The following is a 19,981-nucleotide window of genomic DNA, read 5'->3' on the forward strand; positions in this document are numbered from 1 at the left end:
GTTATAAAATAGAGGAAGATGTTATAAAATGTTACAACAAAATCTTGAAGCCATACGTCACAGTTTAGCCACTCCCACTCTGCCCACTCCGCTCAATAAGATCGCAATGTTTTGAGCCAACGTTCATGGCGTAAACTATAGTAGCCCATCACTTGATGGCGGAAACGAGAGTAGCCAATTAGACATCCCAATGCTCGGTTGTTTTTCGGCTTCATTGAGTTAATAGGATGAAGACACATATGGGCATATCTTCTATTTTATAATATCTTTGGTTGGATATTATCTATTAAATAGGCGTACTGTGCAGTAGAATTAGTAGACAGTTGAGGTGAATAAAAAAACATTACAAATATTGAATCATATATTTTAATAAAAGTATTGCTTTTTACAGACGTTTTATGGTAGATCTACATATACAGTATTTAAGTTTTTTGACATGGCAATGCTAGTGTCCCGCCTGAAAAATAAATTCTTTACATAATGAAGTGTCTTAGTTGCAGAAACAATATTACATTAAGGAATATAACACACAGTTTTCTGCTTGGAAATAAAAATAGTAGAAATATGAAATATAATAAGTAATAACAACAATGTTCACATTTCTTATGCCAAAAGAGAAAACGCCACCAATTTTTCTTGCAGATCTAATCAACAGAGCTTCTCATCACTTCCTTTGCTTGTTCTTGAATTTCTTTCCATGAAAATTGAATGTCGTGCAACTCTGTTTTGCGGCTGCACACAACGAACCTTAACACAAACTTTCCTCTGCACGTTGCTGCAACTACGTAGATTTTACGACTAAAAGTCAACCGTTCGAAAAGTAATTTTGTCAAAGGATCAGGACCCTGAAACATAGGGAGAAAAGAAATTATATTTTGTTTGAGTATCTGTATTCCTTTTAGTAATGTGATAAAGACTGTATCATACGTAAATCAAAGGATCAGGACCCTGAAACATAGGGAGAAAAGAAATTATATTTTGTTTGAGTGTCTGTATTCCTTTTAGTAATGTGATAAAGACTGCATCGTACGTAAATCTAATTACCGGTATATTATTATGGCTAGATTTAAAACTATTGTTAGTTTATGAACATCCTAGAAAGCACAAAGTTGAAGTCAAGTATTCTATCATAATCCACAAGGTTACTTCGCAATTATAACTCTGTTTACAGTCCTTATTAACAACAACAAAGAAAAAAAGAACTATCACAATAGTGAATACAATTTTGCACTAGATTGTCAAATGATAATAATAATTTATTAGAGTTTAACTTTAATTTACAGGTAATTTTAGTCCTATAAAAAATCAAAAACATTCTATATCAATGTATGATCAATAATATACAAACAGATAACCAAACTATGCAGTAGCTATAGTGTAAGATGTACAGTGTTAATAATCTTAATAATAATAATCAGCTTTCTAGTTATGAGCAGATGGTGAGGTTTTCTTTCCTTGTCATATTTGTGAGACACATATCAATCAAAAAATGTGATTGAGCTGGAAAAAATTATACGGATAACTGCAAATCTTCATGCGTAGCTTACGAGAAAGGGAAAGATTTTATTATTATCATTATTATTATTATTCAAATCTAAAAATTGATGCCGTGCTATAACCACGCACGAATTTGTCAGTGAAGTATATCCTCGTCATGGTTCTTTTGATTGTGACACTGGCAAGACGACGGTACTCACAGTACGGTTGACCATTAACAACTTTGGTAAGGTCTCACAGACCCAGCCATCACATGTTCCTCTCTAAATTTAAAGGCGATCAATGGATGACGCTGGATTCTTGTATACCTTCATAGTTTGCCGTGAACTATCATTGTATAAATAGGAACAAAAACAAGTACTATGACTTTTGGCAATATGACTTGCTTGGAGTCTGAGATACTCCATCAGAGTATAAACATTAAGATTTATTTTTTTATTGAACGTCGTGAGTTACAAACTCAATTACATATATAATTTTATAAACTTTTGTTTTCATAAATTTCGTGTTTTACACATAGAACTCCCAAAACGGCACAACAGCTGCAGCTGGTCCAAGATAACGAGTTACCTTCTGTGGCTAGCTCATTTCCAAATGGGAATGAAATTGCACTTTTTCATAAAATAGATGACAGTAAAAAAATATGTGTTGGAGTATGTATATGAGGTTAGGATATATTTGAAAACGCTAAAACATGGACTAAATATGAAGAATGCTCAGAGTCTTGAAGAGAATTGGAAACAGAAACAAACGAAGAAATTGAAAACGATGTTAAGTGAAGATCAATTGGAAGAGAATGGTCATTTAATCACTAATGACGAATCTTGTCTTGAGGAAATGAGTGACGATGTGGAATAAGGAAGGAAGTTATTTTCAGTGCAGTTTTAAATTTTATATCTGAGGATGAAAATAGAAAAAAAAGTGTAATGCGCCGCTATATTGTACCTGCACCAGCGCATTACTTGATCTTTGGGCAAGTGGCAGTTGGTTTTCGGTCCGCGCCGTAAGATATAAATCTAAATTATGAAAACTTTTTCGAATCGAAAAAAAAAGTATTGTAAATAATAAGGAAAATGGAATGTTAACAATATATAGAAAGAAAGTAGTTTTGTGATTCTGATTGGTAAATATGTATCTAAAAATTATGAATCTGTAAAACGTAGAACCCCGGATCAAACGTCGGAAAATTTATCCAATTGTGTTAGTTTCTAGATTTTGTTTGTGATCTGAACGAAATGAAATTCATACGTAGATGGTGCAACGTATTTCTTTGGTAATTTAGATTATGTATATATATATTTATTAATGTATATATTGAGAGTTTTTACTCATACAGCCTCGACGAATTGTGCATAATAATAATAATAATATAATGAAATAAAATAATTGAATATGAATGTTAGTAAAAAAAAGATGATGATGATATGTGATGAATATGAGGTAATTATGATATGTAATTTGAAATAAAAGGCTGATAAGTAAATGTAGAATAATTCTCAATTAAATCGTTATTCGAAGAACTGCATCATCTAGTTGGCCATTTACAGTTTGATTATTGTTGGATGAACTATGCGTTCGTACATCTTTTAAAACGCCAAGTTATTGTTTTATTGTAGAAGTTTCTTTTGTCAGTACCCGAACCTCAAAACAATCAATGTGAACCATCCTCCTACTACAATTAGAATGGAAGGTGAGAGTAGTGCGTTTCAGAAAATGGCGACCGTGACAGGACTATCAGGTACAGATGAAGAATACGACTGCAGGGAAACAATAGAAAAAAATAAAATGCAATTGAAATCACAGAAGATGTAGATCCGGGGTATCATAATGAGATTGATAATAATATTAAAGAAGAATAATATAAACATGGAAGAAGAAAGAAAAAGAATTAGAGAGAATACAAATGAAAAGAACGGTGAAAAAGAGAAGAAAATAGTAAAAGATGAAACAAGAGATATAAAGAAAGAGAAGAAATCAAAGAAAAGTAAAAGTGATAAAGATGATACGAAAAAGGAGAGAAAACATAAAAGTGAAAATAAGGAAGAGACAGGAGAAAAGAAGAAAAGAAGACACGAATATCACAGTAGAAGTGAACCAAAGGTAAAAGACAATGGAAGACACAGACACAGACAGAAAGAAGAAAAGAAAAGTATAGAAGAGAAATACCATGAGATTAAAAAGGAAAAGAATAGAGATGGTAAAGGTAATGCCCAAACAAAAGAAGGTGATCTTAGTACCGGGAAGATGATGTGCTGTCTTGCTGAACAACGCACGCAAGTTCATACAGAAATAAAAATGTATATGGACCAAGCGTTTTCACAACTTGCGTCTCGATTACAAACAAAATTGAATAATATCATAGATGATTTTAGAAACCATTTAAGGAAGGAGATTGCAGAGTTCGAGCGTACTGAAATACATACACAAGTGGTAGATAAAGTGGAACAACAAAGTAAAAATCAAATGGAAGCGCTTGAGTATCAGGAAGAATATATTGAAGATAGCAAAACTAGGAAGGATACCAAACTAGTAAATGATTTGTTAGGAGGTGATTCGAAGACTCCAGTAGCAAGCCAATATGTTGGAAAGGAAGAAAGGGAATGTGGAGAAAATATATGTGTCATGCCATTAGAAGAAGAACAAGTTACCAGTGTAAGCATTCTAAAGAGTTTATCAGAAGAGAAAGGTGAAAGTACTGGGAAACATAAAATAGAATATTATCATCAGAACTCCGGAAAATTCCTAAAGCTAAATAATCATATAAGAAAATTGTATTGTTCGGTATGTCATCGAAAGAGAAATGGTAGACACCAGTGTCTGCGGAAACGAAAGGTGAAAGAAATTTCTAAGAAATTGAAGGAAGATAAAGGAAGTTACAAGAAAATAGTAGCCTATAATAGAATTCATCATGCTGAAATTGAAGAGGATACAAAACAGAATGAAAAGTTTGCATCAGAAGAAAGGAAAGATCAAATGAAGATAAAACCCACCATCGCTAGAAGAATTAGTAAGCCAAGATTCGGAAGTCAACGCAAGACATTTGGACAGAGGGAAAAGAAGGAATGGAAACTGGATGAGAGATGGAAATATCGGAAGAGGAAAGACAAGAAAGTGGAGAAAGGAAGAAGTGGAAGAAGTCGGAATAGAAAGAAAAACAGAAAGAAACCAAAAGATAATGAAAGAAGAAGCGACAGAAGAAGATGGAGAAAGAAAAGGATGAAATCAAGAAATGAAAGACAAAAGAAAATGAAAGTCTTAAAAGAATGGAAATATAAAAGACGTAAAACGAAGACAAGATTCCAAACACGAAAAAGAACCAGAAGAAAATTGAAACACTTAACACATTGTGAATAGAAAATTGGTAAAGCCAAAATTATGACTCGTAGGAAGAAGAAAAAGAAAAAAGTTGAAAACTGCAAGAGAAGGCGAAGTCCGTGGAAGGATGAACAGAAAGGGAGTTATCGACGTAAAAGAAAAAAATAAGAAAAGATAAATCGTTGCGGTAGTATATATTAGGAAAAAATGTTACCGTATTATATATGATATTATTTAGTGTTGTATTATTTAGTGAGGTGTTCAATTGGAAAGCCATCAATAACGTCTTTAATGTTTTATTTCAATGTTATTTTGTTTTAATTTTGAATTTTGTTACAAGAAAATGATGATTGTTGGGAAATGTATGAACTTTGCTCCATACGAATTGGTCCTTTCTTAGTTACAAAACTCTAGAGAAAATGTGAATATTGAATTTTGAAAAATTTTATCCAGTGATAAAATTTTTGTTCAGACACCGGGGAGTCTGTAATGCGCCGCTATATTGTACCTGCACCAGCGCATTACTTGATCTTTGGGCAAGTGGCAGTTGGTTTTCGGTCCGCGCCGTAAGATATAAATCTAAATTATGAAAACTTTTTCGAATCGAAAAAAAAGTATTGTAAATAATAAGGAAAATGGAATGTTAACAATATATAGAAAGAAAGTAGTTTTGTGATTCTGATTGGTAAATATGTATCTAAAAATTATGAATCTGTAAAACGTAGAACCCCGGATCAAACGTCGGAAAATTTATCCAATTGTGTTAGTTTCTAGATTTTGTTTGTGATCTGAACGAAATGAAATTCATACGTAGATGGTGCAACGTATTTCTTTGGTAATTTAGATTATGTATATATATATTTATTAATGTATATATTGAGAGTTTTTACTCATACAGCCTCGACGAATTGTGCATAATAATAATAATAATATAATGAAATAAAATAATTGAATATGAATGTTAGTAAAAAAAAGATGATGATGATATGTGATGAATATGAGGTAATTATGATATGTAATTTGAAATAAAAGGCTGATAAGTAAATGTAGAATAATTCTCAATTAAATCGTTATTCGAAGAACTGCATCATCTAGTTGGCCATTTACAGTTTGATTATTGTTGGATGAACTATGCGTTCGTACATCTTTTAAAACGCCAAGTTATTGTTTTATTGTAGAAGTTTCTTTTGTCAGTACCCGAACCTCAAAACAATCAATGTGAACCATCCTCTTACTACAATTAGAATGGAAGGTGAGAGTAGTGCGTTTCAAAAGCGATAAGGAAACCCATTCATTCCCTTATTGAAAAAAATCTCATCCTGACCCATATTTCTGACCGTGTCACTAAAAACTCCTCAGAAGATATGCATTTAATCATTCAACGAATTCATATATATTGATGCAACTTTGTAATATGAGAAAGATGCAGAAAAAACAATGATTTATCTATGAAATCAGAAAACACAGAAGAAAGTCAATATTCACGAAAAGAAAGAAAAAAAAACAATTGGGGTCTGTCAGATCCTACCAGAGTGTAAATAACTTTTTTTTACCAGAGTATTTAAGGGTTCGTAAAATACAGCCCAAAATGATTATTATCTCTTACACTTAAAGAAATTTTGCTTAGCTATATGTTCTAAATATGAGACATACTTCTCTACATCAATCACTTCAACAGATGACCAAACTATAAACGAAATTACATATGTGAGGGTAAATTGTCATACGAAGTTGTTTACGAGAAAATCGATTGAAAAGGAATTTTATATCGCTAAAAATATTTTGTTCCTTTATTATATATTCCTTCTTCCATTATATATATGTCAGGTGTTTTAAAAATGGCGCTCTCGGACAACAGACCAACTATTCTTCAGGTCAAAAGAAAACGAAAATACTATATAATGGTATACCTTCTAGGGTCTTCTTCAGCAGCTATGGGAAATCAAAAGTTCACTATGTGTACAACGTTGCAGATTAACTTGTAACCATTAGCGTTGCTCTACGAATTCGTCAAACAGTTACATAAGTTGTTACACTAATAAGTAGTGCTAGTGTCAACGGCTATCGACTTTAACTTCCATCTGGAAAGAATCGATGTAACTATTTGATGGATTGGTAGATCTCTGTGGTTCTTTATCTGCGACGTTGCCACATACTGCAATTCGCGTCTCCAGACGAGGACCTTACAGGTATACAATTATACATATTTTTTACTTTATTTTGACTTGTAGATTAGTGCTCTGTAGTCCGTGGGCTCCATATTTGGGACACCTGAGAGAGAGAGGAAAGTAGATAAATATAGAATAGGGTAATAATTATGGGATACTTATGTATTTCTTATGGTATATTTCCCCATCTACCTCAAGTCTGTTAAATCAACACCTAATAGCCTGCTATCAATCGTAAGACCGTTTTGAAAGTAAATTAATGTTTCCTGTGAAAAAAAAAACTGTTTTCAGGGATTCATAAATGTTTGTATCCCTAATATCTGTACTTAATATGTCAATAAATACTATATCATAATTTTGTTGAAATGTGTCCATTTCAAGGTTTATTTAAGAAGTAGCGTTTATTTCTACCATGCGAAATAAACCATGTTAAAAGTGCTTGAAACCGAACATGGCGGAACTACAAATATGGAATACTTAAGTAGTAATAAATATGGAATAGTATTTAATATTTGTACACTTCTGGTCACAAAAAGTGGGACTACCTTTAAGAAACTAAGTCCAAAATCTTCAGCTTAGTTTCTTACGTCCCTCGAATCTCCTCACAAAGGAAATTTATTTTCCTTTCATTCTGTTATAGTAGATCCTCTGGACACTGCCTAAAAGTACGAATTCGTGTTAAATAGACCAAATGTCATGCTTCTCTTGGGTCAATTTGATATTTTACTTGTGATCGATCACGGCGTATACACGTGCCTGCTGTTTGGATGGTAGAAAAGTTGCAAGACTTATGATTCAACTGTGTATAATTTAAATAAAACAAAAATGTGGCCAAAGCGAACACGTAATATTAGTAGTCCTTGTTACGGTTTCGGTAAATTATCAATATCTTCATCAGATAGATAACGTGTTTCATGAGGGCAATGTTATATTTCCGAAATTAAATACAGGTGGATAGGAATTCGCTTTTGTCAGATTTTATTATCATTAAACACAAATTCATATCGAATAGTTCACACATTAAAAGCAAACCTTTATGTTTTCCACCATTTGGTTAACTGAAAACTATTTTTGTAAGTAATAAATCGCATCTATGACCGATGATGGCGACTTGGAGAGCCTTCGGTTTAAGAGCCCTCTAGACTAACACAAATTATGAAAATCTATTCTCGTAGAAACGCCCGCTTATTTTTTCAAGCGAACAAAAGACCGACACACAAGTGAAGCCACAAATACACACATCTTAATGCACATAATACTTCATGTGAAACAATTATTATTGACGCACAATGCATAACTTTTTTTTAGTAAGTCTTCTCGGGCTAAGGGCAGCTGAAAGTATTGACATCCGACGTTTCGAATGCAGACATTGTATTCATCTTCAGCGATTATAATGAAGAGACAGAAGATGTGAGCATGTATATATGGTGACTACTTAGGAGCAGAGCTATGGATGGGGCTTCTGATTGGCTGAGAGAAATGCTGGCTTCTGATTGGGGAGGGTCAGCCAATCACAAGCCCCATCCATAGCTCTGCTCCTAAGTAGTCACCATATATACATGCTCACATCTTCTGTCTCTTCATTACAATCGCTGAAGATGAATACAATGTCTACATTCGAAGCGTCGGAAGTCATTATTTTCCCTGGCTGATAGCCCGAGAAAGCTTACTAAAATCACGTCGCCAGGAAAAATTCAATTCTTTCTTGCATAACTTTATTAACTATAGTAAATACATCAAATATAGTGTAGCGAAAGAGTGAGTAAATCTAATATGTTTTAACATCTATATCAAAGAGCAACTCCTTTCGAAAATCTAGGGTAGGTCAATTGCCCTTTTTAAAGTCCTTTGCGGGCTCCAACGCATAGGGCTTGTTTTCTTTATTCTGCGTGCGGGGTAGAAAGAGCCAGTTTCGCTGCCGGTGTCTATGACCAAGTCTTGTAAAATAAAACGAAAAGTTTCTAGTCTACAATGATTTAAGCCACAAATAATGCAAATACGAACTACAATTAAATTACGATTAATTACAAATACAGTAAAGAAAAGATTTAAAAAAATGTGTTTTTACCCTGAGTCGGAAGCAAACCAATCCCATGATAGCAGGAACTATTATCTCGAATCTATCGTCTGCTTTGACCATTTGCTCGAATTCCTTTGCCAAACTGATATGGCGCCGAATATGTTCTTGAATTCCTCGGACGCCATATAGCCTTAACGTAAACCATACTTTCAGGGCGCGAAATCGTCTGCCTAATGGAATCTGCCAATTCTGAAAGATACAGAAACAAACATTAAAGAAATACATTGTGTACAATCTGACAAATTTTGTACAACAATCGAAATAATTAGATTTATTTTAGTATCCTACTTTACAATCTATAGTACATTTGTACTGTAATAATACTACTTAGAAGAGCACCATCTAATAAATGGATTCATAGATTTAAGTGATACTGATAACAATATTTTATATTTAATACATAAAGCTACACGATCTGACCCACTGTCATAAAATGGGTACTTCCTGTTAACGTGCAAAGTTGAAATTTGACATACTTATAGCCAGAGCTTGAAAAATCTTAATTGCAAGTACTAGCCAGTCAAAAAAATCTACTAGCCAAATCATTTTGCAGTCACAGCAGGGGCGGATCCAGGACCGACTTCTGGGGGGGGTTGTCATATTGCTACTTTTAAGGGCCCCAAACTTTGGGATGGGTTTTATTTATATATATATAAAAATAAGAAAGTTTCCCCTTCTGGGAGGGGGGCGATCACCCCCTGCCGTGGATCCGCTCCTGAGTCACAGTGTTTACACATACTTTACTAGCCAAATGTAAAAAAGTATCCGCCACTGGCGAGCAGGAGAGTGGATTTTTCAATCCCTGCTTATAGCTTTAGAAGAAAAACTATCAGGAAAATTGTTAGAACTATATTTCTTACATTTTCAGGAGCTAAAAAGTCAATATGAAAAAAATAACAATGTCATTTAAATGGACATTTTTTTTTAGCATTAAATCTCATGTTTATAGTAATTAGAATTGAAATAAAAACTTGAAATTTTGTATGCACATAGATTTTTGATAGCGTCATCTAAGTAAATTACTATAAATTAAAACAAAATTCAACTTTAGTGGGTTTTTATGGGGAACTGAGAAATCTTCCTCATGTTATTTAAATGGGATACGTTCTACACCTCACAATCATTAGACACTTCCGGTAGGATTGCAATGATGTAATTTTATATACTTGTAGTTTCTCTGAATTAACCCACAGAAAAATTGCCAAAAGTTAATATTTTTAGTTTGGGGCCCTTGTTAATGAAATGGGGTTATTTTTCAATGGAAAACTTAGAAGTATAAATCTAGGTTTTTTTAAACTGACGAACAAAAAAATCGTCAAAAATATTTTTAAAAAATGGTTTTACGAAGTTGTATGTTCTTTTTAACTCCATGCATTTTAAAAAGATCTATAATTTCCTAGATATTGATGCTAGAGGGAAAATGGAAAGTATCTCTTAATCCTCCTAAGGATGTTTACAACCTTTGTTTAGACCTCTTTTACGATACCGGTTTGAATCATCATTTTTCGAACCTCTTTCCTAATTTTTGATACTCTTTACCCTACCCATTTATGGTGATCGATCAAATAGTTTCTGAGTCTTTTGTCCCCCCGGACGGACAGACAGGATAGATAAATATATAACTTTACCGAGCGAAGTAGCTTAACTGGTAGAGCGTTGGCTTCGCACTCGGAAAGTCTCGGGTTCAATTCCCACTGCCGACCATCCTAACTGGGGTTTTCCAGGGTCCTCTTCAGTCCTACCTGGCAAATGCCGGGAAGGTACCTACTAAACAGGCAATGGCTGATACCTTCCCAAATCCTTTCCATTGTTATTATTGTTGTTAGATATCCAGTATAAAAATGGCGTGTGAGCTGTATCTGGTGATTGTTAAATAAATAAAAGGAGTTTGCTCAAATAAATTTCCTAATAAAAAAAGGAATAATAACGTAAATAACAAGTTATTTTATTCTTGTAGTCGTGTATTTCTCTCTTTTTTTTTTCAAAGTAAGAAAAGTTTTGGAGTGCGAAAGAGAGTGGAGTCTATATAGCCCTACTCCGGGTTCTCTTATTAACAGCTATATGACATTTACAGCTATTAAAAACCATCTAGGTGATAGAAAGTAGTTTTTATCTAACGAGGAAGGTCCATAAACCGTGAGAGTTGAATTTTGATAAAAATTTGTGACAAGATTCAGTTCAAGTTGCTAAGTAACGTAGTAATAGTCACTCGATGCGCAAATGCTTCGTTGAGCTGCTACACCGACGCCATCTTGAAATCCAATAGGCAATGTCCAAGAATAACCTTTTGGCACAAAAATGGAAAAGCTTTTGATAGATCTGACTTCAGTATTGTAAACCAAATTAGATAATCTATATGTGGGAGTACTTCCAGTGCATGAGCGCCATTTTGAAAGGCGCCATATTGAATCACAGTCAAATATGATAAATGCCAAGGGGGTCATGTGGGGTATCAAATAGCACTGGAATTTACCCCTGAATCCATTTCCGCAACCAAAGTTTACATATCTGTTTTCACTTCAGAGTTAAGAGCTCTCTTACCCACAGGAATATATAAAAAAAAACTGCGAGTTAGACTTGTGTTATGAAACACGATCGTGCGAGCATTTGCAGGATTTTAACTAATGCAGTAGTTAATGCAGTACAATAGCCACTATACCAATCAGATCTTGAGACTAGTAAGAGAAATCATTAATTAAATTGATATGCCTGTAGTGAAAAATGGAATAGCAAGATGCTACAAGTTATATCTATTTCAAAGTGCGATGTTATAGACTGCTGGTCGATGAAACACATGCCTAATAGTGCTGACGAGCAGAGAATACCAAAGGGATTGTTCGTATATATATTAGAAAAATTATATAAACTGGTGCATATTAGTTGAACGACCAAAATGGTTCGGATTCCACTATAATCAGTAGATCCACGTCTCCTTTAGCGTAGCAGGCATAAGTGTGGGACGTTAAACTGTATCAAACCAAAAATCTATTTTAGGCAATTTTACATGGTCCATTATAGTGTGTTAAGTTTCCTTCTCCAATCTTGAAACCTTACCCAAAGACCATCATTGTTGCAGAATATTGCATTCTTTTCCAAAACTCATACTTGACAACATATAATTTACCGTGTATATTACGAAGTAAAAGTACTTTAATGTATTTATAGCCAGTTTGTCTAAATGCAATCGATTTATTGCTGCCGCATTGAACAATGAAGTGGATTTAAATTATCAGTTCACAGCCAATTCTTAGAAAAAGATACACCTGGAAACTTAGAATTCACTTTTCTTCTGTCTCTTCTGCTATTATTGATAAGAGAATGCATATACATCTGCTAAGAATAGATGGCAATAAATATTATTACAAGATTCAATACCAAGTTGCAATCCATGAAACAAGCTTCTTTCTTGGCTTTTCTTCAATATTGAATAATTAAATATCTGAATCTTTCTACCTTTAACGATAAAACACTTGCTTATAATAGGGTCAAGACTAGTTTTCATATCAAAACTAATTGTAGCAGGTGTTTACTTGTTCGGTGTACAAGTTATATGGCAGAATGTTCATAAAGAAAATGCATTCTGTTGTGTACCATCAATTTTGTGCGCCAGTCCTAAAGGACATGCTTGCATATGCATGGCAGAAATGTGGGCACGTAACAGGAGCAATGGTTGATTCATTTACAAATGTCCTGGAGACTAGTCTGTGGTCATGAAGCTTGTAACGAAAGTGCATTTGTTAAGTGTTTGCACTGCTTCAAGATGCTCCGTGTTAATCACTTATTTGGGATCTCCATCACAACTGAAGAGCAAAAGGTTAGTAGGTTAATATTTGCTTATGTGCACCAGTTTATATTATTTTTCTAATAATTTTTCTATTTTTTTTCTATTAATTTTCTAATAACTTTAAGACATATTCTTGTAAAGTCATATATGCCGCTGCCCGTAACTTATATCACAGCATTTAAATGCTTTGCATAATCGCAACACACACAGATTCATATATATAGCGCACTTTGAAATAGGTATAATTTGTTACAGTGCTATTCTATTTTTTACTACAGCTATTTCAATTAACGATTTCACACACTAGTCTCAAGATCTGACTGCTATAATGGCTATTGTAGACCAATGGGTATTGTAGTAGTGATTACTACTGCATTAGTTAAAATCCTGCAAGTGCTTGAACGACCGCATTTTATAACACAAATTTTACTTGCTCAGTTTTTAAGTTCCTGTGAGCTAGAGATCTCCTAACTCAGAAGTAAAAACAGATATGTACATTCTGGTTACGGAAATGGATTCAGGAGTAAATTCCAGTGCTATTTGATACCCCACATGACCCCCTTGGCATTTATCATATTTGACTGTGATTCAATATGGCGCCTTTCAAAATGGCGATCATGCACTGAAAGTACTCCCATATATAGATGGTCTATCAAAAGCTTTTTCATTTTTGTGCCAAAAGGTTATTCTTGGACATTGCCTATTGGATTTCAAGATGGCGTCGGTGTAGCAGCTCAGCGAAGCATTTGCGCATCGAGTGACTATTACTACGTTACTTAGCAACTCGAACTGAATCTTTTCACAAATTTTCATCAAAATTTAACTCTCATGGTTTATGGACCTTACTCGTAAGTAGTTTTACGAAATATTTTTTTTAATGTAAAATTTTCAATCTCATGTAACTTTTTTTTTTTTTTTTTTTTTGCTGTTTATTCAAAATAGTGATCATGAACTTAGTATTTGACATTAGGGTTCTTTACATGTGCATTAACTCACCCTTTCTCAGTTCCGTTATTACTGTTTTAGAGGTCTCTGAAACTTGTATATTTGGTTATACTATAGCATCCTTACTTCGTATAATAAAACAGTGAATAATATATTTGTGGTATTAGAAATGTTCATTTAACATATACATTTGGAATATGTAATAATCTGATATATTGCAATTTGAGGAACAAAAATGCAAATTTATGTTAAATTGGCAACACTGCTTATCTGGGTAGCATGTGTGTCTAACAATATCTCTCTGTTGATACTGGCATCGTAGAAAATTTTGATTTTTTTATTTATTAGTTAAAAATTTACAAGAGCGCTTCAAGATAAATGATCCACCCTGTATATAGATTTCACATAATAAAGAATAGTTCAATATTGTAGTAAATAAATTATTCGTACACTATAAATAAATTAATAGTAATTAAAAAGTACTCACCCTGTAATCAGGAGCTTCTCCTTCTTTCTGATGTTTAAGATAAATGCGATCCACACAAAAGGCATCCACAATTTCATTAGCATTTTTGAACCTGAAAGCATACATTCATGTTTTTATTTTGTTTTACCTTTGGTATTTACAACTACGTTCTAATACCATTTTTTACTACTTGGTCAGAAGTATATTTGATCAAATTTGTTTGAAGTTTTCCGTAATTGAAATACAGTATAGATGTACGAATTTTCTCCAATCAACAAGTGTTCGAATTAACGATCGGAGGGGGGGGGGGAGCATTACATATCGGCCTACCATTCTTGACATAGATGTTTAGTTGCTTCTTGCTTTTTTTGCGTTCCGTGCGTCCGGAAATATTGCAGAGTCCGTTATTCCATAATGAGGACTCTGTTGGGTTTTTGAGCTGGGGTTTAGCACGCTTTTCAGCAGCGAGGCTATATGACACGTGGGCTCAGTGGTAGAGCGTTCACCTCTGGTTCATTGAGCCCCGGGTTCAAATCCTGTTCCCACCAAGTGAACTTTATGGTGAACAAACACCGTTTCCTCGGGGGTTCATCCGTTTCCTCCCACATTATTCATTCCACCATTTCATTCATTGCTTATCATCACCGTCTCCTTTAGCCTAGCCGACATAAACGTAGGACGTAAAACTCAAAAATTTCATTTCATTCCAAGAAGTCCCGATCTGACGACACCAAATGTTCTATGGGGTTTCTTAAAGCAACAAGTAAGAAACACTCGATATCACAACGCAGGAATTACGAGCAGCTGTGAAACGCCTTCACCCTCGTGACTCCGGTGTATCTCCGCAAAACATCTGCGAGAACTTGGCGCAGAATTCAGCTGTGTTACGACATGGATGGTGATCATACCGATGTTTGTGACTCTTAAGACTTCAAGGTAACTGTGTACAGACATTCTATCATAACTAACACCATACTGTTGAAACTAGAGGGAGGTACGCCCACTTCCGGACCGCCCTATACTCTACTGTTCAATTTTTAGTGCTCACTGTTCGTTTGTTTTTACTGCAGAGAACAATATAGTCATTTTTAAGTTCAGAGATTATTTATTTTATTGTAAATTCGTAGTTTGCTCTACAGGGTGTCCGAGAAGTCCTTCCCTGATTACAGAAATTGATAACTCAGGCTAGAAATAAGATAGAAATATGAAACTGGTGTTGAATTGTTTACAAACTATAAAAGTTTTTGTCTGTGCTGTCGTTTTTCAGCAAGACGGTGCACCACCTCATTGGGGTTTGGACGTCCGTGCCTATCTCGATAGGACATTTCCTGGGCGATGGATTGGTCGTGATGGACCAACAGCTTGGCCTCCACGCTCTCCTGACATAACCCCATTAGACTTCTTTTTATGGGGTTATGTCAAGGATGAGGTCTACCGAACACGTGTACCAGATCTTGAAACCCTGCAGCAACGAATATTCACAGTCGTTGCATCGATCCCTCCAGTGATGTTGGCTAATGTGTGGATGGAAATTGAATATCGCCTAGATGTGCTACGTGCTACCAAGGGTGTTCATGTGGAAGTGTACTGATGTGACCAAAACTTTTATAGTTTGTAAACAATTCAACACCAGTTTCATTTTTCTATCGTATTTCTAGCCTGAGTTATCAATTTCTGTAATCAGGGAAGGACTTCTCGGACACCCTGTATTTTCTGATAATTTGACTTTTATTTTTCGACCATATCCCCAATCCCAAAGGTGACGGATTAGAGGGTTCTACTATATTTGCACATACCTGACCAATATTTTTACATTAAAAATTCTTGTTTCTATTTTTGTATCAGTGAAAGCTGATTTCTGAATATTTACTTGACAAAAGAATGGAAAGATCAAAAATATTCAAGGCAAGGTGATTAAAATTGTCATTGTCTTTGAAGGTTATGATAGTAATTGAATGCTTGTTCCTCAGACCAGGGGTCCTCAAGCCCCGAACCAAAAAGTTACTCGAAAAATATGAAATATGCCCGGAGATACCAAAATAGAATGGCAGTTGTTTGAGAAAATTCCCTGGTCAGACAGTAAGTTACCCGTAAACGTAAACGATTAATGCAAACGTTAATTAATCTCCGAAAGTTTGTTTTGTTTCATTTTGCACTCACGTGCATGCATTTTGCAGAAAACATGGTTGGAGAGTGACAGGGGCGTGGAGAAATATTGGTGCTAAAGGAGTTCTATATTGGGCAACAATTTTTGCTTCCTCTCTTGTGTAGTGCACGAACTTTGAGATTTGTTCCATTTTTCGGTCGTCATAGCATCTGTTGTTTCGAGAACATGCGTCATAGAAAGAAAATCAAAGCCGAAGGTAATGCACAGTGCCGGATTTACATATAGGCTAAACAAGCTATATCTTAAGGCCACCCTCTTTCTTGAGGGCCCCCAAAAAATTTAAAAGAGAGAAAACTGGATGTATCGTACATTTCGAAAATATAAGATAAAAGCAAATATAATAAAACCTACTTAGCCTTACAGCGACAGTGTTTTGTGTTTTGTAAACTCTATGATGAAAAAATTGTAGCCTCCTCTTGCTAGTCTTCTTCCTATAATAGGTCATCAGTTTGCTCATTTTTATATATAGAGTGCCTACATTCTGCATGGATTTGTTGCATGACACCATTAGCATACAGCGGAAGACTGTAGTACAGTCCATTTGTCATAGACAAAGAGCTGGAAATATACCCCCCCCCCGCTCCCAGTGGCGTAGGGAAGGGGGGCCCGGAGGGCCCCCCCCCCCAAAGAAGTCCGATAATGTAATTTGGTACTTTGATGTTTGTAATTTTTTATATATTTTTATGTTTATATATTTTTTTGTTTGTAATTTTTCTATATGTACTTATAACAGCACTTGCCCCCCCCCCCAAACACACATCCTGGCTACGCTACTGCCCGCTCCCACTACCTTCAATAGCTTAGCGCCTCATCAAATCTTAATTCCGGCTGTGGTAATGCAGTACAGGAATTAAAATATGGATTTTAAGGTGACAGCTTCACAAGTTTAGGCCTAAAGTATTCAACTTGAGTGCCCGATAAACTCTACCTGTGATGATTTAATTTCTATGTTGTGTTTCTTCTTTTGACAATAACTTCGGACACGGTAATTATAGAACAAATTCGCACTGCGTATTTGAACTCCAAAGCAAAAATTTTAATTACTTCAAAAAAGAAAAGAAACGCGTAATCTTCAAATTTTACGTCCCACAACTATGTCGGCTAGGCTAAAGGAGGTGGTAATGGTGAGAAATGAATGAAATGGTGGAATAAAGAAACTGGGAGAATCTCGATGAAACCACGCACATAGTGTGTGTCCACCACAAAGCTCACTTGGCGCGAGCGGGGATCGAACCAAGGACTCCATGCACCAGACACGGACGCGCTACCACTAAGCCATCGTGGTCCCACGTATTTCTGAAGTTGAGAGTACCTTATTAATTATCAACAGAAACAGTTAAAAATTCTGTACATATTAATGTATAATTGCTCCGAAAAACTAATGAATCTCTCGAAAAAAAATATTGTGTGTCCGGCAAAAAAAAAAAAAAAAAAAAAAAGCCTGAGTCGTAAGGGGGTGCATGCGTCTGAGTGCTTCCCCTTGACACCGGCACTATTAAACGGGTGTATACCCTCATTGACGTAATATTTTTATAATTCAACACACACGCACCTTAAGTTTACGAAAGAATGATCGTCTACATGTTCGGTATATGCTATATTTCTGAAAACGGTCGAACGTATACCAACCAAAATTTTTAACACTTCATGGGTTTGGAAGTGATAAAATGGAAATTCCAATGTAATGAAAAATTTCGATCCAAATTTACAAGATGAGTATTTCGCTAATTTGTAGGCGTAATTAATTTAAAGTCGCATTTTTTCACGTGTTTGGTATTTCTATATCAAAAACAAAAAAAAAAAAAAAGGAAAAGAAAAATATAATATCTTCATTTACAATAGAAAAGCAGTCACGCAAGATTTACGTAGTTACTTCAGAAGGGGACAGAAACAACGGAAATATTTCTTCAACCTCCCGATGTGATCGCGGATAACGCTAGTGTCAACAAGTTCCAACAAACGCTAACAGATGGCTCTGAGCAGAGCAACGCGACATTTTGCTTGCCGTAAACATATCACGATCAGCTGCGCCGTGTTTAGTAATAATAGTAAAAAGCAATGCACGATGTTGTCTGTCTTTTTTGTTTTGTTTTTAATTTCATTTTAAATATAGAAGTAAATTGCAATATCAGATAAAATAATTACAAGGCGATATTAAAAAGTACATCACATTTAGTGTTGATTATTCTTTAACTTAATATTCGAGAGGATTATAAAGATATAAAATATACACGACAATTTATTAATATGCCTAGAGTAGCGTATGGATTTTCATATCTGGGTTTCTAATTAACCGACCAATAGAGAAAACATGCATTTATGTAAGTATAGAACAGGGGCCTAATTTTCTTACATAATACTACGAGACAAAGCAATTATTGGCTTCTGTGCATTCTGGTTATTATAACGAACATTCGTTGATTGAAACTAATGCTTTGAAGATCAAATAACTCACTATTCGAATACTGAGTCCTTCAAATATTCATTATTCAAGTCAGTGGTGGATCTAGCCTTGGATGCGGGGTATTTACGCCCCCTCAGTTTTTTCACTAACAAATATAATTAAAACTATTATTTATATATTTTTGAAACTTTCTAGTAAGCGTTGCATTTTATTCTATTTTGGAAATTTTTTTTGAAACATTAGATATAGCTTCAGTTGCAACTTCTCTGTTATGCAATGTGTAAAACCAGTGGCGTATTTAGAGGGGTGGCTTCCGGGCTTAAGCTCCCCCCGAAATTTACTTAGTATAGTAAAGTAAATGAAATATCTTGCAGAATTTTCACATTTCCAGGCAAAGCCCCCCCCCCCCGAAAGTTAGCAAAGCCCCTCCCGAACCAAAATCGTAAATACGCCACTGTGTAAAACAATACTTGAAGTCCACAGAAGTCCACAGAGTCAACGTTTAACCCAGACATAATATCCGTCGAGAGGGAGTTGAGTTGAAAACTTCTGCAGGGCCCATGAGAAATTAGAAACTCATAATATACCTATCATAGTCTGAGTTCTGGCTGCCTCCCTCCCCCCAATAATTTTTACCTTCTAGAGCCACTACTTTTTAGTAATTACTATAATAGGATTGTTCAAATAAGCAAAAAAAAAAAAAAAAAAAAAATCGGATATTTAAATATTCAAATAAGAGGAGAAAAAATTAGAATAATATTAACAGCATTAATTGAAACCATGATTGACTGTCTAGAGATCCCCAATCAAACAGCAACAAAAGGAATAATAGTTAAAAGGATAAATTGAGAGGAAAGGGGCGGGCAGGTCCGCAGCCATAGCACAAGATAGGGGGAGCCGAGATAAGTTTTGAGGGGTTAGTTTTAGTTCACTTTACATTCATACACACATACCAAGGCTTTCTTCCGAAATATTTTGTAAGGCGAAGCTATGTGGGGGGCCTACGATGGGACGCTATTTGCTAAAGGTATGCTCTTCATAAGAGAGACATAATCACAATCGTCTTCGGGGAGCAGTTGATCAAAAGGTATAGCCTAGTATTTGTTGCCAATTTTTTTAGTTTTTTCTACAGAAATAGATTATTTGTGTATTTAT

General features: G+C 34.8%; 1 protein-coding gene across 5 annotated transcripts in view; it reads right to left on the reverse strand.

Moving 5' to 3' along the window:
* Positions 1 to 348: 348 nt before the first annotated feature.
* LOC145672083 (aromatic-L-amino-acid decarboxylase-like) overlaps positions 349 to 19,981 on the reverse strand; it is a 99,721-nt gene continuing 80,088 nt past the window's right edge. For all 5 annotated transcript variants that reach the window (XM_081741364.1, XM_081741337.1, XM_081741372.1 and 2 more), the window contains 3 exons: positions 14,277 to 14,367; positions 9,049 to 9,249; positions 349 to 845 (listed from right to left, as the gene is read on the reverse strand). In XM_081741364.1, coding sequence (XP_081597490.1) covers positions 645 to 845; positions 9,049 to 9,249; positions 14,277 to 14,367 — 493 coding nt within the window. In that variant the 3' untranslated portion in view covers positions 349 to 644. The remainder of the gene's footprint in view (positions 846 to 9,048; positions 9,250 to 14,276; positions 14,368 to 19,981) is intronic.

The sequence above is a fragment of the Thermobia domestica genome, chromosome 2, assembly GCF_964235325.1.
Source record: "Thermobia domestica chromosome 2, izTheDome1.hap1.1, whole genome shotgun sequence".
Lineage (NCBI taxonomy): Eukaryota > Metazoa > Arthropoda > Insecta > Zygentoma > Lepismatidae > Thermobia > Thermobia domestica.